The 21,823-nt window shown below is 37.1% G+C and overlaps 2 protein-coding genes, 1 long non-coding RNA gene and 3 other non-coding genes across 10 annotated transcripts; 5 read left to right on the forward strand and 1 right to left on the reverse strand.

Moving 5' to 3' along the window:
- The first annotated feature begins 840 nt into the window (after positions 1-840).
- LOC137955627 (ribonucleoside-diphosphate reductase large subunit) lies at positions 841-5,577 on the forward strand. The gene is made up of 17 exons (XM_068802647.1): positions 841-1,328; positions 1,421-1,482; positions 1,580-1,667; positions 1,946-2,209; positions 2,306-2,546; positions 2,668-2,744; positions 2,873-3,043; positions 3,129-3,221; positions 3,302-3,451; positions 3,569-3,655; positions 3,741-3,905; positions 3,997-4,116; positions 4,256-4,458; positions 4,554-4,703; positions 4,783-4,930; positions 5,017-5,100; positions 5,203-5,577. Exons 1-17 carry the CDS (start codon positions 1,101-1,103, stop codon positions 5,299-5,301), a joined length of 2,430 nt encoding a protein of 809 aa, XP_068658748.1. The 5' UTR covers positions 841-1,100; the 3' UTR covers positions 5,302-5,577.
- A 682-nt stretch (positions 5,578-6,259) lies between these two features.
- Positions 6,260-13,050, forward strand: LOC137955826 (uncharacterized). Of its 5 annotated transcripts, none has more exons than XM_068802988.1 (10): positions 6,260-6,334; positions 10,387-10,454; positions 10,620-10,739; positions 10,838-10,905; positions 11,580-11,688; positions 11,819-11,887; positions 12,214-12,271; positions 12,388-12,623; positions 12,716-12,767; positions 12,859-13,050. In XM_068802988.1, exons 2-10 carry the CDS (start codon positions 10,452-10,454, stop codon positions 12,924-12,926), a joined length of 783 nt encoding a protein of 260 aa, XP_068659089.1. In that variant the 5' UTR covers positions 6,260-6,334; positions 10,387-10,451; the 3' UTR covers positions 12,927-13,050. The 5 variants fall into 5 exon arrangements, with proteins under 5 accessions (XP_068659089.1, XP_068659087.1, XP_068659088.1 ...); XM_068802986.1 differs by having other exon boundaries at positions 6,271-6,334; positions 10,368-10,454; XM_068802987.1 differs by lacking the exon at positions 6,260-6,334 and adding an exon at positions 7,480-7,542 and having other exon boundaries at positions 10,368-10,454.
- Positions 13,051-13,887: 837 nt separating this feature from the next.
- TRNAN-GUU (transfer RNA asparagine (anticodon GUU)) lies at positions 13,888-13,961 on the forward strand. The gene has a single exon. It is a non-coding gene; the product is annotated as a tRNA-Asn (tRNA).
- A 213-nt stretch (positions 13,962-14,174) lies between these two features.
- LOC137957064 (uncharacterized) lies at positions 14,175-17,440 on the forward strand. Its single transcript, XR_011113311.1, has 2 exons — positions 14,175-14,622; positions 16,890-17,440. It is a non-coding gene; the product is annotated as an uncharacterized lncRNA (long non-coding RNA).
- On the forward strand, positions 15,598-15,686 carry LOC137957408 (small nucleolar RNA SNORD96 family). The gene has a single exon (XR_011113375.1). It is a non-coding gene; the product is annotated as a small nucleolar RNA SNORD96 family (small nucleolar RNA).
- A 1,650-nt stretch (positions 17,441-19,090) lies between the features above and the next one.
- On the reverse strand, positions 19,091-19,175 carry TRNAL-CAA (transfer RNA leucine (anticodon CAA)). The gene has a single exon. It is a non-coding gene; the product is annotated as a tRNA-Leu (tRNA).
- Positions 19,176-21,823: the final 2,648 nt, after the last annotated feature.

A 21,823-nucleotide genomic window follows, 5' to 3' on the forward strand; every position in this document is an offset into this window, starting at 1 on the left:
TGGGTGCCCTTCTTTCATTTTTATTCTTCTAGTTGAAGTTGTCTCATTTGGCTTCTATTATACAAAAGATTTAGGTAAATAAAATAATTGTATAAGTTTGAAAAACAATATATGTCATATACTCTAAAATATAATTCTATTTAAGTATTAGATTTTGGCTAATTATCCTCTAGTTAAAATACTTGAAAGTTATTATGACACTAAGACTTTAGTTTTAATGCTTCTTTTTCGTGTAAATCATTCATTACAATAACATTTTATCAATAACTTTTTGTTTAGGGTCTTCACTTAACAATTTGATTTTTGATATTTTATTTCGAGTTTTTGCCACGTGACACCAATGTGTGTCAATAAGTATGTAATACACCGATCCCACTCAGCTTGTCTATTTTGGTTTTAAGGATTAAGGTCCTGAATTATAGTAAAAAACCTTGTTTATAAATTTTTGGTCTACACACCAAGGATCGGTGTATGTGTATTATCGATATGAATCATGCATTAATTGTTGGTTACCGGTTATTACACTGGCAAACACAAAATTTATCGGCTGATATAGGCAAATACACGTACCGGAATTCAAGATATCCGATATTTAAACACGACACGTGCACTAATGAATTAAAAGATGCAACTTAAAGCATCGTCCGCGCGCTCAAGAGTCTTGTGGGAGACGCTCAGGATTTTCGAACTTTCAAACCTCAAATATGATTGATGCCAACGAAAAGCTTCTCTCACAAGCTGAAGCATTTTAAAAGTTTTTAAAAAGTCAAACACGGGGAGGCTTCTTCGGTAAGCTGCACAGAGGAGGAAGTCTACAAATTCCGACGCGCCAAAACCCCGTCGCGCGGGAAAAGCCAGCCCAAGCTCCTTGGTCGTATAGGCGCTCGACTGTAGGCCCCGCTTCTCCTCGCTCCGCTTCTTGGCGGGAACCTACGAAACCCAAACCCTAGAGGGAAACCCACCTAGAACTCAAATTCAAAACCTGCCTCGCGTTATATAAAGCACCCACAAGTCTCTTCCACCTCTCAAATCGCGCCGGTTTCCATTGCCAATCATTTATTTTCTGCGGTCGCAGCGTCCGACGAATTTCTCCAACAAGGATGTACGTCATAAAGCGGGATGGACGGCCGGAGGCGGTTCATTTCGACAAGATCACCGCTCGGTTGAAGAAGCTTAGTTATGGCCTTAGCATCGAGCACTGTGACCCGGTACTTGTCGCCCAGAAAGTCTGCGCCGGGGTGTATAAGGGCGTTACCACTAGTCAGCTTGATGAACTTGCGGCCGAGACTGCGGCTGCCATGACAGCTAACCACCCCGATTATGCATCTGTAAGCACGTTTTTTTTCTTCTTGAGTGTGAATTGCCCTACACGCATTTTGTTCGGGTCCTGATTTATTCACTATTATTTTCTGTGGCGTAGCTTGCTGCACGGATTGTTGTTTCGAATCTTCACAAGAACACCAAGAAGTCCTTCTCTGAGACGTAAGTCAGTTCATAACAAATTTCTATGATCTCAAAATATTTTTTCTTAAAATGTCTGTCGTTGAATTGTTAAGAGAGAAAACCTTGGCGATTGCAGGATTAAGGAGATGTACAACCATGTTAATGAGAGATCTGGGCTGAAGGCTCCACTAATTGCAGAGGAAGTGTACGAGATAATCATGAAGGTGATCCTTTTTTTATTTTTATTTTTTATAAATTGTTGACATTATAGAAAAAATTGAAATTATTTGATCATTAAGTTAAGTGAAAGTCTACTTTCTACTTGTGTCAATATTGGTCATTTGGTTGCCGAATTTAAAATGCTTTTGCACTTTCTAAATGCTTCATTAAAAATGTTTAACTATCTTGGGATGTAAAAAATTGTTTCTGGAAGAATTGAGGGCTACTGGCTATGTTGTTTATTCACTTTCTTAATGCCTATAATTGCTTTTTTGAATTACAGAATGCTGCACTATTGGACAGTGAAATCATTTATGACAGGGATTTTGACTATGATTACTTCGGTTTCAAAACCCTAGAGAGGTCCTATCTTTTGAAGGTCTCTGGGAAAGTAGTTGAAAGACCTCAACATATGTTGATGAGAGTTTCTGTTGGAATCCATAAGGATGACATTGATTCGGTTTTAAAGACATATCATATGATGTCACAACGTTGGTTCACTCATGCTTCACCTACTTTGTTTAATGCTGGGACCCCAAGACCACAGGTGCTTTTCTATGTGTCGAAAAATTGAACTGTATAATGCTTTTTTGTTTCTTTTGAAGCTAGTTCTAATTCAACTCTTATTTCTGTGAATTGACAGTTAAGTAGCTGTTTCCTCATCTGCATGAAAGATGATAGTATTGAGGGAATATATGATACTCTAAAGGAGTGTGCTGTTATTAGCAAATCTGCTGGAGGCATTGGTGTTTCTGTTCATAATATTCGTGCAACTGGTAGTTATATTCGTGGTACAAATGGGACTTCCAATGGGATTGTTCCCATGTTGAGAGTATTCAATGATACTGCTCGTTATGTGGATCAAGGGGGAGGCAAGAGGAAGGGTAATTTACATGTGCTTGGTTGCCACTGTTGTTAATAATACACATTTCTGTATACTTTCCTTTATTTTCTTTTTTCTTGGTTGATCTACTGTTTTAAAGTTTCTTCATATTGTCCTTGTAGGTGCATTTGCAGTTTATTTGGAACCATGGCATGCTGATATTTTTGACTTCTTGGATCTCAGGAAGAACCATGGGAAGGTAGGTTGGCTTATTTAATGAACAAATGTGTGTGTGTTTTCATTTATGGTGGTTTATGAGTTTTCATATCTGCATTGAACATCATGCTACTCTTGGTTCCTGATTTGTTCAAAATTTTGCTTTGATAGGAGGAACACAGAGCACGGGATTTATTTTTTGCCCTTTGGGTACCTGATCTCTTCATGAGAAGGGTTGAAAGTTATGGACATTGGTCTCTGTTTTGTCCTAATGAGGCTCCAGGTTTGGCTGATTGTTGGGGTGAAGAATTTGAAAAGCTATATACACGATATGAACGTGAGGTAGAGTATTCATTTAAACTATTAAGACACCAATTTTGTGTTTAATTACCATAAAACATCTAATTTATACATTTGTCTTCTTCAGGGCAAAGCTAAGAAGGTGGTTCCAGCACAGAACCTATGGTTTGAAATACTAAAATCTCAAATTGAAACTGGAACACCATACATGCTTTTCAAGGTGATCATGGATTGTTTATGCAGGGTACCTGGTTGATCTTTGCATAATGCTGTATGTTTAACTGGTTTTGCTTATTTCAGGATGCTTGCAACAGAAAAAGCAATCAGCAGAATCTGGGAACCATAAAATCTTCTAATTTGTGCACAGAGATCATCGAGTTTACCAGCCCTACAGAAACAGCCGTTTGCAATTTGGCTTCAATTGCTCTGCCACGATTTGTCAGAGAGAAGGTGCCCTATCAATCATTGTCTTTTTTACCAGATAAAAAAACATGTTTGGAAGAATAATATCATCTTCATTAAAAATAAAAAAACTTCCTTGCTCATGCGATTTTTCTGTTGGTCCAGGGTGTTCCCATTGAGTCCCACCCATCAAAGTTGGTTGGAAGTAGGGGCTCTATGAACCGGTACTTTGATTTTGACAAGCTTGCAGAGGTTTGTTCAGTGCAGAAGTCTAAATTGTAGAATTGATTTGATGTTTCATAAATGTAAGTTTTAATGCTGGCTATCATCTTGGCAGGTTGCTGAAATAGTTACCTACAATCTCAACAAGATAATTGATGTTAATTATTATCCTGTGGAAACTGCCATGAGGTCAAATTTAAGGCATCGGCCAATTGGAATTGGAGTTCAGGGTTTAGCAGATGCTTTTATTTTACTTGGCATGCCGTTCGACTCTCCTGAGGTAAATAATATATTCGATAGAAGCACTATTTGTTTTTGTATTCTTTCAGATAAATTGGTTACAAATTTCATTTCTTTGCCTGCTGCTATAGGCTCGAGAGCTGAACAGAGATATATTTGAGACTATTTACTATCATGCTTTGAAAGCTTCTTGTGAACTTGCTGCGAGGGAAGGTCCTTATGAGACCTATAATGGGAGTCCAGTGAGCAAGGTGAGCTTTTCAACCATCTATTTGAAAATGCCTGTTTTCTTTCAGAGTTAATGTGTTGGAACACTCCAATTGTTTCTGCTGTCTGTTGATGAAAAGTTATGTTTTCATTATTTTGGTGTGAATCAATTTTGAACTTCAGGGAATTCTTCAACCTGACATGTGGAGTGTAGTTCCTTCTGATCGGTGGAATTGGGCTACTCTTAGGGAGATGATCTCCAAGAATGGAGTCAGGAATTCACTTCTTGTGGCTCCTATGCCCACTGCATCAACCAGTCAGATCCTTGGAAATAACGAGTGCTTTGAGCCTTATACATCAAATATCTACAGTCGTAGGGTGCTAAGGTGTGTCATTTTTCCATCTTTTTGGTGAACTTCTGATTCCAGTCTTTAATTTATTTATTTATCTAATAATCTAAGCATTTCAATCTATTGTACAGTGGGGAGTTTGTTGTGGTGAATAAACACCTTCTGCTTGACTTAACTGAGATGGGTTTGTGGTCTCCTGCTCTCAAAAACAACATAATTATTTCAGATGGTTCAGTATTAAAGATTCCAGAGATCCCAGAAGAATTAAAGGCTATTTACAAGTAAATACCATTTTTTGTGTGTTAAATGGAAATATTTTAGTTTTATTTTGCAGAGAATTCTAACACCTTGTAATATCAGGACTGTCTGGGAGATCAAGCAAAGGACTCTTGTTGACATGGCTGTTGACCGTGGATGCTATATAGATCAAAGTCAGAGCTTGAATATCCACATGGATCAACCCAATTTTGGGAAACTCACTTCCTTGCACTTTCATGCTTGGAATAAGGTATGCTCACATCCTAATTCCTTTATTTATGATGGATTTGATTTGATGCATGTGCTTGACTCATCATCTTTTTTTAATGGGTGAAGGGTCTAAAAACTGGTATGTACTACCTTCGATCACGGGCTGCAGCGGATGCTATTAAATTTACTGTGGATACATCTGCTATTAAGGTGAAATAAAGTGAAACATTTTTTCCCCTGTTTGTTTTACTGGAGTGCATGATTTGAAGGCGCCTGTTTTACCGGTGCTGATGGGTTTCTCTGGGGTAACAGGAAAAGACAATGCCAGTGGTTGATAATGATGGAGCTAAAATGGCTCAGGTTGTGTGCTCTCTGGAGAACAGAGAAGAGTGTATGGCTTGTGGAAGTTAGACTAACCTCTCTCAACAGGGACAGTTGATGTCTTCTTCTGGATGAAGCTCCTGCTTAAATTTACTGGGGTTTGGCATCAAATTGTATAAATAACTTTGTCATTAAATATATCCTTGTATATTGGTGTTTACGTTGTGAAACTAGAATGATCATTTGCTGATATCCCTTGTAGATTGATCCTAGTCTGGATCCTCTGCCAGGGTCTTTGCTTGAAAGTAGCTTTCAATTTAAATGATCGAATTTGAAGTATTAGTAAAGTCATGCTTTCCTGTTCCACTCTGGTTCTCTTTCTGGCTACCATATAAACCAGCTTTATCTTGTCTTGGTGGTGGACAATCATCTTTTTTGTACTCGTCTATTGGGTTGGGCTGTAAAATTTGAGAGCTTGAAATAAGATTTTAACAGGGAGCTTGAAATAAGATTTCTTAAATGGTAATTGGCAATCTTTTAGCCAATTATGATCCACTTATTAAATGATAAATGAGTTAAATTATTTAATCACTTAATTGGGTAAAAATTTTACTTTATTTTGGTTCCATTTAGTAAATGGGAAAATTGACACCTTTAGTTGCACGAAGGGACCCTTTTGGCTTGTAGAAAAAAGTGAAAGGAAAGAGGGAAGCCTATATTCGTTTATGTAGTTTTGTTTAGTTAGGAAGAAACAAAAGTATAGAAAGTTTTGCATTTATAAAAGGAGTATAGACTTAAGTGATAGGGTTTAGGGTTTAGGTGTACCTAAATTTTATTTTATTATTAAATTCTAATTAAATAGCTTAAATATTTATTTTTATCTTGTACATTAATGTTAACGTAATACCCAAAATAATGAATAAATATTAAAATTTATTCAATTTAATTTTGATAATAAGCATAAAAAATTAAGTGGACGTAACCTTCTCTAAGCGAAGCATCCCAATTCCCATCCCTCTTATAAAATTTACTGTTTTGTATAAATAACGGGGAGCCTTGATTCCTCTCCTCAGCTAGCAGCTCCAGATTGACGGCGACGCAGGCGGCAGTCTTCCTGGAGCAGGTAAGCTCCTCGATTTTTTCCTCTTCCTTTATGTTTTTACCTGCGTTTCATCTCTGCGAAAAAGAGGAGGGCGGGTTCCTCACTCGCCTCAGGCAGGGGCGGCGCGCTAAAGAGAGAGGGGAACGGTAGCTCCCTCTCCCTCTCCCTCTTTTCGCACCGGAAGGAGCCGCACCACCCCTCCCAAAATTCCTTGAAAAGTCCCCTCTCCTTCGGTCGAAAGAATGGGGGAAGGGGTGCCAACCTCTCCCACCATTAACTGTTTTGCTTTACGCACTTTAACATGCTCACGGAGGAGGTATCTCTAATTCAGAAGAGCTATACGCACTTTAACATGCGCACAGAGGAGGTATCTCTAGTTCAACTGAGCTATACGCACTTTAACATGCCTATGGAGGGGTTATATCTTGTTCTGCAGAGATAATTGATGGCGTTTATATGCCAGTTTCAGTTGAGGTAGGGTTCACACTTATGAATTGCAAATATATTGTAACAAGAGGGCAGGGATATCAATGAGCGAAGCAACAGAAAAAGAGTCGTTTCTCTTTTCTCTTTTGATGTGCGTCTATGTTGCTCGGACTGGCCTTACAACTTGAGCCAAGCCCAAGCTCAAGCCTAGCTGGTAGGGCTCTACTCTGCTCGTCTCGTTCACACAACTTGGGTGGGGTCTCGAATGTAACCTTGCATAGTCTTTATAAGGGGGTGAGATATCTTGACCCTCTCATAATCCGGAATGTCTCTGATAGATGTTCACCCTGCTTTCCACCCGTCTGCTGGGTTAGCCAGCTTCGCTGAGTTACACAGTCCAGCAAATCTGAAGGCACTTCTATGTAGTGGAATACTTGGGGAACTACTGTTCTCTGCATTATAGTGGGTCATTATAGTGAAATTATCTCTATTTTATCATTAAAAAATGATAAAGATTAAAAATCTGAAATCGACATAAATACGTTTGAACAGAATATTGAATAAATTTAGAATAAGAAGAAATCAAATGTTAAGTTATTCAATTCAAATTTGGTGGTTAATTTAAAAAGGAGTGCTCTTAACCTTAAGAGATTTTCAATTCAAATTTGAGGTTTAAATTAAAACATTGGTGAACCTAAGCTTAGATGACTTAGATCCATACTCATTTTTTTTTTCTTTCTCAGAAGAAATATATCTTGTTAAAAGATAGCCATCTTTTCTGCCAATACTTTTGGAGCTGACAGGTAACATTGTCATTGACCCTCAAAAAACACTTTGAAGTAGTACTTTTCTGTTATCATATAGTCAGGGTTACATCTGCATGGGACTTATTTATTTAAACCTACATGCTAATGTCTTTCATAACATATGTGCAAATATCGCAATATCCATTTGCGGATATTTGATTTCTCCCTTGTTAATGATGTCAAATCAATACTCCTCGTTATGCCTTCTATTATGGTAAACTCAGAAAAGGGTTCAGTTTGTGAGAGGTGGGACTCACTGAGGCTTTCATAGTAAGAAATGATACTTTCTTCACATAGTAATTACTCCTTAGTCTTTGTAAGTACTGCATGATATTATCGGTGTTAACTCAGATTTCAATTAAAGGTAGGATGTAATTTGCAACTCATTTTCAAGTTTTGTGTTGGATAGTTATCCGCTGAAGGACTCTTATGGATGGTTAAACCTCTATGTGGTTGTGCAGTGGTCTACTTAAGGATGAAATCATATTTCTTATGGAGTTTGACTGTTGATTCTATTAGGGATGAAATAATTATTTGAGGGAGCTTGGATGAGGCATTTAATGTTATTTTGTTTGTTTAGTTTGCTATGGTGTTTTTGTGTACTTGTGGACGGGTCACTTCTCTGCTGGTGAATAGTGGTTTGCTTGAGGGGTGAATGTGTTTTTGTTAGAGGTAGTGGTTTACTTGAGGGGTGAATGTGTTTTGGTTGGAGCTAGTGGTTTACTTGAGGGGTGAAATTGTTTTTGTTGGAGCTAGGGTATTCTAGAACCTGTGAATATGATTAGTTGTCATGTATTTACAGATATTATTGAGTTTCTATAGTCTTCTTATAATAGTTCTACATATTTTTCCAATTCTGTATTAGAATTTTCAATAACAACAAATCAATGCTGAATGCTCTTTCAATGATCGGATGGATGGGCAAACAAAGGAAGAGGTGATAAGTAATTGGAATGAGTAAGCAGCTTTTGCATTTGCATACACCCTCAAATGTTCTATTTAGGTTTGAATCATTATGTTGTATTTTTGAGTAGTTTCTTTGTCGACAAATCTCACGTGTTATATCCATGTTGGAAGTTTTCCTTTGTAATGAATTATAAATGGGAGATTTTGATGATGGTTTTAGTTTTGCTATTAAACTTTTTTGAAGAATTTTAGTCTTCTTCAATTTTCTTATCCACTTGGTATGTATATCCAATCAAGAGAACAACATCTCCTTATTTATTTTCTTTTCTTCTCTCTCACTTTTTTTCCACCAAATGCGGTCAGTAGACTTAGGAGGAGGTAAGTGATACTTAATATCCATCTTCTTTTCCTTTCTTATATGTCTAAGCAAGAGAAATTGAACTTAACAATATCTTCTCATTCTAATTTTTTCTCTTTTTTCCTTTCATACCATAACACATAAGATTCAAGAAAAGAATTTTTTCTCTTGTTAATACAAATACATCTTTTAAAAAAAAAAAAAAAACACATAAGATTCAAGAAAAGAAGAATAAGTATTTTTCTTTTAAAAGTATGTTGTTACAATTTATTTATTTGAAGTAATGTATTAATATATATTGTACTTATTTCAAAATTATGTTGGATTGGTCCTTTTGTTAGTAATCAACTTTCAAAAAAAAAATGATCGTAGCTTTCGGGTGCTTATCCACAACTTGACCTTTTTTTAAAAAAAAATATTTCTGAGAGAAAAATGTGCATGCATGCCCAGATATATGAGGGAGTGTGTGGTTTCTCATGCATACAGTTTCTTTCTCAGGTGGGAGTTATTTAACTGTCCTTGTCCAGTGAAAAATAAAATAAAATAAAATAAATCAACATTTGAGTTCTTCTGTTGTTATGGTTGGGTGTTCTGATTATTTTTTCTTGTGTTTTAATTGAAGTCGGCATTGTTGGTGACATGTGGTTATTTGTGAGGGTTCTCTTTCTTCAATATTCTGATATTGAAGTACTTATTTATGACTTTTTTTTTTTTTAAAAAGTACTTATTTATGAGCAATGTTATGGACATGAACCTTACTCTGTTCAACTGAAACCGTTTCCCTTTTTGGGTTATATATTTGTAAAAACCAAGGGAGGGCTAAAACCTGGCTGACTAGGTCTGGTTTACTAGTTTAACGGACTGATCTATCCTGGTCAGCTGGGGTGCTCTTGTGTGGGAGAACCTTGCATGATGCAACAAAAGGGGAGGGGCTGATCGGCAACAATGATGGAGATAGCTGGGAGGGGCAGTGGCTCTGTCCTCCTCTCCCTCTCTCTTATAACAAAGAGAAGAGGTGCAGGAAACATGGCAAGACAGTAAGGAGGGCTGGGGATCCCTCCACATCATAGGAACATAGAGAGAGCCACTTTCTCATGGGGGAAGGAATAGCAGGGGCCCTTCCCTGCTAACGGAAGAAGTGGGAAGGTGCATGGCCCTGGCCCCCCTCCTTCTCTGCAAAAGGAAAGTGGGGGCAAGAAAGCCTCTTTTGAGTCTAGTTTAGTTTTTTTTCTTTTTAAAATGACATTATACTGGGTCAATTGGCAGTGAAAATTGGTTGACCCAGGTTCTACCAGACCCGGCCTCCTTACTGGGTTGGTTTTTGTAACATTGATTATGAGATTAAGATAAATGCTTGGGATGCTTTTTGTTTTTGGACATTTTACATGTTTTTTGTGTTGATGCATTTATTGGTTTATTTCATTTGGTGTTAAATATGAAACTTATTTGTTTTTATTTTTTGTTTCAGGGTTCTTCTGTAAATTAATTTTATGGTGATTTAACTTTCTTTAATTATGGTTTGAATCATCCTTCAAATCCTTGACATGATTTTGGACAGTGATTGTGAATATTGACAGATTTGTTTGAGCATCACTGAATCAGCAAACTTAGTGGCAGATTGTTAATTTCAAGCTTTGTTAATATGGTTAGTTGTTCAGCCTTTTTTTGGTTTGGCGTTCTTCTAGTGAAATCTTGTTCCCACATATGTCTTTTTTAAATGTTTTCCCTACATATATAATCAATGAAAATTTATTATTTTCTTTTTCAACAATGTCTGTCTCAACTAGTTTTTCTTACTATTTGTGTACAGCCACAAGGGGATTATATCGACCTCCATCGCAAGAGGCATGGCTACCGCCATGATCACTTTGAACGGAAGCGCAAGAAGGAAGCGCGTGAAGTTCACAAGCGATCAGCTTTTGCTCAGAAGGTAAAACGACAGTAAAAAAAAAAAAACAATGTAGTTTTCTATTTGGAGACTGCAGGCGTGTATGAATTGATATTTTGGTGATTTTTCCTATAATTCAGGCTCTTGGAATCAAGGGCAAGATGTTTGCAAAGAAGCGCTATGCAGAAAAGGCTCTAATGAAGAAAACGTAAGTGTATTTAATTTTTCTGTTTTTTTTTTTTTTTGTCTTTTTATTTTGAAATAGGTATTGTTTACAGCACAGATTATTGTATAAAATCCTCAAATTTTCTTAGAAGTGGGCAAATAAGTAAACTACTTTCTCATTCTTTGTTGGGTATTTGGAACACTATGTTATAGTTTTGCATGGATTGCTGTACTGTCTACAAAGATGGATCTTTGAGAGTTAGTTTTCGTTGTATAATATGGATGCTTCATGGGAGTAGTCGCTCCATTGCATATAAAAGTAACCAATCATGATGCAAAAGTCTAGGTATTTGAATTAGGATATATGTAAAAATACAATAGATATTTCATTTTTCTCTGATTGTTATTTGGTAGCTCCGTAGTAAATTATATAAGTGGCCTTTGTGCTCTAGCCCCAAGGGTATATAGCTAGCACACACGTCTTGTCAACCACTATTGGTATGGACACCATTGGTAAGGTAATAACTATTCTTATGGGCACCATTGTTATCAGGTAGAAAGTTCTTGTACACATCAAGGGCCAAAGTGTCTGCATGCTTGTTTCTTTTTTGTTCAAATTAAATAAAGTGATAACATGAGTAGAGTTGGAAATGGATCATTTGTTGCTATTCTGCCTTAGGTGTTAATGACAGTTTTCATTGTCTTCCATATTAATAGCCTTGCTGTGCATGAGGAATCATCATCAAGACGGAAGGTGGATGATAATGTTCAGGAAGGAGCTATTCCTGCCTATCTTTTGGACCGTGAAACTACTACACGTGCAAAGGTAATGTGCTGCCACTTGAAATGGTGGTACTGGTGTTCCATACGATGTAATCAGTTCTTTTTCTTTTTTCTCGAGATGGTGTTTCAGAAAGACTACTCTGTTTCTTAAAATGCTATTATTGTTTATGTAGGTCCTGAGCAATACTATAAAGCAAAAGAGGAAAGAAAAAGCTGGTAAATGGGAGGTGCCTTTGCCCAAGGTGAGCTTTGTTATTTTAAAGCTCTCTGCTTCAAATACACTTGTTTGGCTTTCTTCTACTCCCACGCATTGCACATGTCCATTCCATAGCTGCTACTTGCAAAGGAGTTTAATGACAACACCTTGAGGTTCCTTGTACTCCCTTCCTGATTGTATGAAATGCAATGAAGTTCCTTGTACTCCCTTCAACTTAAGTTTTGTTGATTCGATTGAAAGATAATACGATAAAATGGTGTGATGGTGTAGTTAGGTAATGAAAATTTTCTTCGTCATCATCTTTGTATTCTCTTTCTAGATAACCCCATAATGTCCGTTTTCTTTTTCCAGGTGAGGCCTGTTGCCGAAGATGAGATGTTCAAAGTTGTCCGCTCTGGTAAAAGGAAAAGTAGGTACCTGGTGCCCTGCATCTTCTTGTGTTTTTTGATCTTTGGTTTTTTGTCCTTTTTCAACAATCTAGCTGCTAGAAAGTTTGCCACTAGTGATTGTTTTTGGGTCGTCCAGCCAAGCAGTGGAAAAGGATGGTGACCAAAGTCACATTTGTTGGTCCGGGATTCACAAGGAAGCCACCAAAATATGAACGGTTCATTCGTCCATCAGGATTGCGATTCAACAAAGCGCATGTAACACACCCAGAATTGAAATGCACTTTCAATCTAGATATGATTGGTATAAAGAAGAACCCCAATGGTCCTATGTACACTTCTCTAGGTGTAGTGACTAAGGGAACAGTAATAGAGGTTAGTGATATTAGTGTTTCTTTTAGCAATTGACCTACCAGCCATTCATTACTTTCTGTTGTTTGAAAGTGATTTTTTGTCATGTTGGTCAGGTGAATGTTAGTGAACTTGGTCTTGTCACACCAGCAGGAAAAGTTGTGTGGGGTAAGAGCGATGCCAAACTCTTTGTAGTGCAGGTGAGGAGGTTGCTCTTAGACTCTTTTGGTTTCTGACCCGAGTATTTGATGAATTGCAGGGAAGTACGCTCAAGTTACAAACAATCCAGAGAATGATGGCTGTATAAATGCTGTCTTACTTGTCTAACGACACCTTTGACAAATCAGGAAGGAGTAACAAATCCTCCACAGTTTTGTTTGTCCAAACAATCTATACACATACACTGAAAGACGGTTCTTTAATTTATTCTATTTTTTCCCTTGTGTGTCCAGCTGTTAGGACTTGATCGGGGGTAGTGTTTGCCTCTGTAGCAAATACTAATTAGGCAACATTTGTTACTATAAAATCTGTTTTAGTCAATAATTATGGGTTAACTTCACCGAATTGTTGAATGGGTTAGCATCAAGAGAGGTGTTCCCTCTTTATGCTGGCAGGAAAATCTGACCATTAGGGATACAAATGGATCGGATAACTATAAGTTCCAGATTTGATCCAAGGTGGGTTGGGTTCTAAAATTAGACTTACTCTTTATTGTGAATCGTGTTGGGTTAAATACCATTTATTTATTTATTTATTTATTGATGGGTCTTGTGGATTTGGGTAACTTGAATGATTTTTTATACTTCAGTTTTTCAAATGAATTATAGTAGATTAAATAAATTTTAAAAATTTAACTTAAAATATTAGTTTATGATGTGTATTCAAACAAAAAAAATGATATAAATATATACAAAATATTATATAGTAGAATAAATATAAGTCTTATATAGACATAATCACCTCAAATGATTCATTAGTTCCAAGAAAAAATCATTAATTGCAACAAAGTCATTAAATGAACCATTATAAATTGATAGTTTCAATAACTTTTATTTTCATAACCCATAAACATTTCAATAAGATGAAGACTTGTTACTAACCCTTTAATTGAAAAATGAAAAATTTTAGACCTTTTGCCCAATAACCAGTTTCGATTTTAGGCCTTTCTAATTTTCTTGCTAATTTTGTAACATGTAGTATAATGCGGTAGAGGGATCCAGAATCAAAATGAGCAGACCCTTCTTTTTTAAAAAATAATTTATTTTATTGCCGTTAACATTATCAAGGAGCTGGAGTAGCTCAGTTGGTTAGAGCGTGTGGCTGTTAACCACAAGGTCGAAGGTTCAAGCCCTTCCTCTAGCGCCCCCTATTTTTAAAGGGGATGGTTCGGTGGGGTTAGACTGGCTGGGTGGGGACTGGGGGGAGAGCTGATCCAACTCGGTCGACCTAACTCACCTGTGTCAAATTAAGCGTTGGCATCCCTAAAGGGATCCCAGCTGTGCTGCTTTATGCATTAGAAGAAATCTCAGCCGCAGATGTTGGCAAGAATTAAAAGAAGACAACTGTGGGGGTTCCAAGGCGAAGAGAAACCCTAATCTGCTATCCCCCTCAACTGGGGTTGAAGGGCAGAGAGAAACCCTTATAAATTCTGTTCTTTTTCATTTCACTGAGCGGGACCATCGTAAGGTAACGAAGATGCTGTGGAGCGGCGGACTCCGGGATCCCCTGTCTGCGGACGTGCTGTATCGGGGAGAGCGTAAACATGATGGTGAATGGCCAAGTACGTAGACATGAAGGTGTGCTTGGCGGAGCGTTTACAAGTTCTATCATGGTCGCATTGGTTGGGATTGGAACGTTACCAAGCGTGCTATCGGAGATGAAAGTTGACAAACAGTTTCCGTCCTCCCTTGTCTATACAGTTCCCTGACAGTCTCTTCCTATCTCAACCAGAAGAGCACCAGATGCGGTTCAAACGAATTTATGGTAATTTGTGCAGGCACAAGTACAAGTACGAAATCAAGAGGTGATTAACATCATTCAGAGTATGATAGTTCTTTTTAATTAGATGAACCTGAAAAATCTCGTGCGGATTTCGAATTAACGAAATATATCGAGTGTTTTGACTGTCAGCTAAAGAAGTCTGCAAATCGTAGTACCTATCCTCTTTCCAATGAAGTGTTTGATTGTGAATATCTCGTTGTTTTGATCAGCCCTTGCCGAGCTCCATTTTCCAAAAAAGAGGAATATTGGACTTTGTTGAGTATGAAACATATTTGCAAACTTTCAGTGAAATAGTTCAGTTTCTTGATAATCAACCAATTCCTGCCTTGAGTAGAATAGAGTTCTTCAATTTGTGCATTGGATGTATCTTATTATGTTTGGTGCAGTAACATTCTGATATGTGCTGTGGTAATGTTTTGACGGTTTACTTTTTTTGGAGCAAACATATTGTGTTTGTATATTCCATTTTAAACCTCATAAAATGACTTTTTTGATGTTGATGGTTTTGCCTCATGGGGTAATAAGGTGGTCTCATATTCCATTGCCTTGGGGAGCAGCGGTGCTGCCTTTACCTCTTGGGACTGGCCATGAGACATAAATTTTTGTGTTTTCGCTGTTTTTACTTGTATATATATCCCTTATCATAATCCATGATAAGCCACAGCACTCGAGAATGGCAGTTTTTTTACTCTATTCATATATACACAAACAGCTTATGTAATTAGTGTCATGTGACGTTCAATACTGTCTACCTCGTTGAACAATCTGTGTTTTTTTATTTGTGTCAGCAGTTTCAAAAAGGGGCCCTATTTATGTTGATGGTTTTCATTGATGGGAGTTCCTCTAGTTAAGGGCGACCTCAAATACCATCGTCATTAGGAGTAGCACTGTACAGTCAAGTGTCTTTTTTCCATTGTAAATTACATTCAAATACTTCTCTTTATTAGTTAAATAATTTGTTAATCGTAAATTTTTTTGTATTTGTTTGTTGGGTTATTGGCCTATGATGACACGCCATACAAAAAACACCATCTTTCGGGACTGAATGGCTTGTTGCCTTGCTGACATTCTGCAATTCTGAGGCCTCTGAACTCATGCTTTTGCATTTAGACAACCATGCATAATCTTTTTGCTGATAGCTGCTAGCTTCTCCATTTAGTAAATTTCTTCTGTATTACCTGTTTCTTGAGATCAATATGACAAGCCTTTTGCTTGTAACTAATCTTGTCCAATAAATTAAGAAAATTACTTTTTTTTGCTTGACAATATCAATTGAAGAAAGATCAATAAATGAAAAAAGTTGTAATGCCTTGAGGTTTGTTAACATATTTATTCTTTTTTTTGTGTTTTTCTGAGTGTGTGTCCTATCTTGCACAAAATGATTTTGTCAATGATTTGCTGGCCATTAATATTTCCTTTATTTATATTAGTTAGACATTTTTTTGAGTAGGTTATATCTACTTTTGACCATCTTCTGCACATGGAGCAAACAAATTATGTTTGTAGATTCCTTTGTAGATGTCATAAACAAAGGCCCATGGATGTTTGATGGTTTTGCTCTTTTGGCATTTTCCTCCATTGTAAGGCTGTCTCATATTCCATTGCCTTGGGGAGCAGCATTGCTGCATTTACCTCTTGGGACTGGCCATGAGACGTGCATTTCTGTGTTCTAATTCTTGTGTAGTCTATTAATGTTGGTGATGTGACTGTGAAGTTTAAAAAAATTATGACTTGTTGAACAAAGCATGTTTTTTGTTCATATGATGCGCTTGAACAAATCCCTTTTTGTGTTGGTCATCCTTTTTCTTTTTCTTATGAGCTTCTGCACTGAAGGGCAACCTCAAATTTCACTTCTTTTTGGAGCCGGGTTGTTTTATTTACCTCCTAGAACTGGTTGTGGCATCAGTCATCTCTTTTTTAAAAATAAATTCAATGTGTTCTGTTATTTAATATTTCTATAATTATTAAATATAGGTTTTGTAGCGAACACTTTGAAGTATTATTGGGCCGTTGACCTTTGATGAGAAAGTACAATGAACATCCTGTTTGAGGATTGTAGGCCTTGCGAAATCTTTTTGACACACTACAATTTGAAGTTTCATGACCTTGTAGTTTCTAGCTGTTTTGCTTGTTAAAGTCTTGTATTTATTTGTTTTCTTTTGGATTATGTTGTGTTCATTAACCTGGTGATTCTTGCTAGTTTTTTTCTCAGAATAAATCTTTTTCAGTGATTTTAGTATTAGTTGGTCTATTGTGTGATTGACGGTGGTATTTTTTTTATCGTTGCAGATTTCTTCATGTACTTGGTAGAGCAAATTGATGCTGATGTGTTCCAACAGACTTTTAAGGTAGTAGACAGGTTTCTTATCTGTCTTTGGAAGGTTATGATACACTTTCCCAGGAATTTGTATGCAAAGAAATGTTCTATTATGAAGAAAGTTGTGTTCTTTCTGCTACTATGTTCTGGATATATCTTTTTACTAAAAAAATTGATGATAGTTTGCATCTGCCACATTCTTGTAGCTGTTCGCTTGATTTCAAATGGTGTTGGTCACTGAAACAGTGTGATGGCAGCTGGTGTTCAGATATGGTATTTTTCAATGTCTTGGGTTAATGGTGAGGGGTTGGTGATCTCTACTTTTACCTGGTGTTGCCAATCTGCAAAAACTGTATTGCCAAGTCCTTACTCTATTGCACTAGCTGCACATAGTCACATATAAAATGAATGTTTGTAATTACATTCTACCATGTCATATATAAATTTTTGACAGTTTACTGCCTTTGGAGCAAACAAATTGTGTTTGTATATTCCATAGTAATTGTCACAGAAGAAGCCTTTTGACGTTGATGTATTGCCTCATCAGGCATTTCCTCCGTCATGAGGAGGTCCCATATTCTATCGCCTTGTGGAGCAGCATTGCTGCCTTTACCTTTTGGGACTGGCCATGGGACATACATCTCTTATTTGCCCCCTTTGATCTGGTTGAGAGCATGTGTTTGTTCATCTAGATTTGCTGAGTGCATTGTTAGCTAAGCATTCATATCTTGTTTCTTTTTCTTTTTTCATTTCTCCAAACTACCAATCTCTTTTTCACTTTTCAATAGTTTTACCAAGCAAAAAATGGTTTTGCGATCTACAGTTCTGTTTGTACTTGAATGAAACAAAATTTATTTCTATATGCTTAAATTGTTGGTGACCTGCTCTCTCGAATGGGTTGAATTCAACTGTTGACGGCTTACTGTACCTGGAGCAAACAAATTATGTTTGTAGATTCTGTAGTGAACGTCAATAAATAAGCCTTTGGTCGTTTTCGATGGACTTGCAAATTAAGCATGCCCTCCGTCCTTTGGCGGTCTCATATTCCATCGCCTTGGGGAGTAACGTTGTTGCCTTGACCTCTCTGGACTGGCCATGAGACATACATACCTGTGTTTTCCTGTTAATATTAATAGTTCGAGAATATTTTGTTCAAATTGGGAGCATTTTAAAGGAACGTGCAATAATACTTGTTTGCAAGACATAATTCCATTTTATTCTCGGGCATTAGTATATAATGTGGATTAAAAAGTTTTGGATGAACTTGCATAAATGATGCGAAGTTTTGTATCGCGATTTACATAAAATTGTTTATGTAATTCTAGCGAAAGAAATAGGGGGTTTTGAGAAAAGCAAACTCGTTGGGTGTGGGTTTACTCACTTGACCCGATAAATAAATGGGCAGAGTTTGAGTTTGAGTTTGACATAAGGACCCCATAAGCTCTTGTTTAATCGATCAAAAGAGTAAAAATTATTTTATTTATATTTTTAATCGTATTAGTAATTATGTGCGTGGTAGATACGGGCTTATTACATGTTTATGTCGAACCCAACCTGAACTTACCCATTGCCATCTGAGGATCCTGACTGTCGATCAGTACTTGTGACTCCTTTTTTATGGCTAATATCTTGGTCATTCATTATGATCCGCCCTAAGATTTGACTGATCAAATCGTGTCTTTTGTGGCGGTCCCATATTTTCAGCTTGATCATGGTCGTTGATCAAGGCGAACTGTCTCGATCATTATTTAATACTATTCATATATATCTAAAAAAATCTCTCCATTTAAGGAATCTTTAGTTAAAAAACTTACTTGTATATAACTAATATTTTACCATTTTAATAATTTACCTATTTATTTTATTATTATTTAATTTTTATTTACCTATTTATTTTATTATTATTTAATTTTTATTTACCTATTTATTTTATTATTATTTAATTTTTATTTACCTATTTACTTTATTATTATTTAATTTTTATTTATCTATTTATTTTATCATTTATCCTCTTCTTGTATATGGTTCCAAACTTTTATATTTATTTATTTAATAAAAAAATACTAGGTTTTAAATTATTAAAAAATTATTAATATTTTATGAAAATGTTGTAATTAAAATTAAGTAAATACAAATTTTCTGAAATAAATTAACTACTATTAACAAACGATTCTGTCAGAAGTGGGATTTGAACCCACGCCCTCTCACGAAGACCAGAACTTGAGTCTGATGCCTTAGGACTACTCGGCCATCCAGACCATAAAATTTTTTATGAAAAACATTAATGCAATAGAAGCATTGCAACCATTGGGCTTACCTATAGACTTAGTGGCTAATCTAACGCACTTGGCAATCTTAGGGAAGGCCTACGTTGAACCGTTTTGAATTTTTCGATGTTTGACAAAACTGACTCTTTCAGCCCCAACCTTAACTTACAATGACGGGGTAGTTTAGTAATTCAATTATCTTATGAAGAGTTGACCAAGATCCATTTCTTTTTGGCAATTTTTACAAGAGAGATATAGGACAGGTGGTTTTGGCTAAGCAATCCGCCCGACAGATAAGGACACATGCAGACCATAATATCGATTGGTTCATTCCTTCCACATTCGTCTGGGAGCGAGGAGAAACCTTCTGCAAATAATTAAAAACGCATTAAAAGTATACCACTGTCCACTGCTTTATAAGACGAGCATCACCCCCAGAAGTATTCCAAGAGATGTTTGTTTTCAAGGAGAGAACACAGTGGTTCAATGTCTGCAACAAGAGTGGCGGCCTTTCGCATTTCCAGTTACAGTCGTTCCATTCTTTTGCTTGAGACGATGCGTCGAGGCTTATGTAGCATTGAATCCTCGGTGAAAAGGGAAATTCTGAGGCTTCTTTCGATTTGTGTTTAGGGGGAGCAGAAGCACTGCCAAGTGCCATGGAGTAGCTTCACGGGCTGGAGTTTGACTCGGTGACTGCATGTCTGGAGCAACTTCCCTGGATGGTGCCTGTTCTTTTGTTGGCTGGGGAGAGGACTGTTCTCTCTCGAGAAGCTTGAAAAAGGATGGAGTCTTTACCAATTCTAAACCAAGAGGACGCTCTTCTGCCAAGTGATCTACAGTCTATTGCCATTAAATTAGTCTTACGTCTGTTGTTTAAAATGTTGTGAGAACACTGTAAACCATCAATGCTTCACTGCGATTACATCTTACAGCCTGATAATTGAGGCTTCTCCGGTGTGTACTGAATAAACCCGATTTTACTTTAGGCTGCAACAGATCAGACCTGCTCTCCTTTCCTTGTTGGCTTATGCTTCACCAAATGCTACGATATGAGGATTGGATTGCCCACTTCGAAGCGAAAACAAGAATTGGGCTTGCAGCTGTGATTGAACCAAGAAAATCCCGGCTCGCAAACGGTAAATGCCCCCCTCAACAGAACCTCTACTGCGTTGGTTAGCACTAAGTACAGCGAAATCTCTTCCTTTTTTCACGCTATGCTTCCGAATATTCAAAGATTATCCTCTTACCGACCAGTCCTTGTGGCCAACAAATACATATAACAACGTACATAAGCATATAATAAATATAAATTAACCTATAAACATAGCTTACCTAAGCACTCCTAGTGCTCTAATTGCTTACTCTAATGCTGATTAGGTAGGTTGTCCTGACACTCATCCCTCTACCTTTTGTTACTCCATGTATATTGGAAACTATTTAATTTCCTGGAGTGCTAAAAAGTAACTGATGGTATCACGTTCCAGCTGTGAATCTGAATATTGTGCTATTGCGCACACTTCAGTTGAACTTCTTTGGTTTACGTATCTCCTTTGCGATTTACATATTCCTATTCCACAGTGACCTCTTCTTTTATGTGACAACAAAAATGCAATCTTCATGTTCTCCAATCCAGGTTCTCATAAATGAGCCAAACATGTTGAATTAGATTATTATTTCCTTCGAAAACTCGTTGTTGCTGACGAATTTCACATGCAATATTTATCATCTCACCTGCAGGTTATCAACATTTTAACCAAAAGTATTCCACGTCCTTTTTTTGAATTTTTTCACTCCAAGCTTCACGTCTGTTTCAATCCAATGTTCATCTTACGGGGGTGCGAAGGATATCCTGCCATAACAGAAGCCCGAAGACCAGGCTTCCATTACCAAAATCAGAGGCAGAAACCGATTACCTTTATAAATTTTCTATATAAATTCAATGTAAACTCTCACCATCAATTCACGGTGATTACAAAGAGTTTTATTAAATGTTACACATATGGGTCAGGGATTCGGTTTCTGTCACCCAGGCCAAAAGCGTTAACGGTACCTCTCAAGACTGATAAGAAGGAATGGATGATACAAGAGAAGGGCAAAGTTGGCTCTCCGAGACTGTGTCGAGTGCTTCCAAGAAGTTGTCGATGAGCTGCATTGTTCCCTGGGTGAGCTGAGAAAGCTAGAGAAGAAGACGTTTGAGATACAGATGGAAAATGTAGAGACATGGGTGAGCGCAGCTCTAATGTATGCTGACGCCTGCCTTGATGAAGAATTTGGTGGCAAGAGAAGGCAGAGCGGCGAGCGAAACCCGAACCCATTCATAGGGTAAATTTTTTTATGTATTTTACAAGCAACGCTTTGGCGTGAGTGAACAAGTTGGCCACTGCCGGAGGTGGCAGCCAGACATGGTGTGAGTGAACAAGTAAGACTGGATATCTGGACCGCTTGGCAAAGATAAACCATGGACCTAGCTAGGCTGGGTGAATCAGTAAAATTGAAGACCCAGGTACAATAGAAACTATAAATATAATTTCAAGACATGGGATAAAACATTCAAATCTCTTCTTCTAAGCTCAAATTCATCCTTATACCTCTCTTTTTCCCTCATCTTTCTCCCCCTTAGTTTATTCTCTCCTTTCCCA

Source organism: Aristolochia californica, unplaced genomic scaffold (assembly GCF_029961685.1).
Source record: "Aristolochia californica isolate CCGP_79_NKW_82.1479 unplaced genomic scaffold, dmAriCali1.0.hap1 SCAF_2, whole genome shotgun sequence".
Taxonomy (NCBI): domain Eukaryota; kingdom Viridiplantae; phylum Streptophyta; class Magnoliopsida; order Piperales; family Aristolochiaceae; genus Aristolochia; species Aristolochia californica.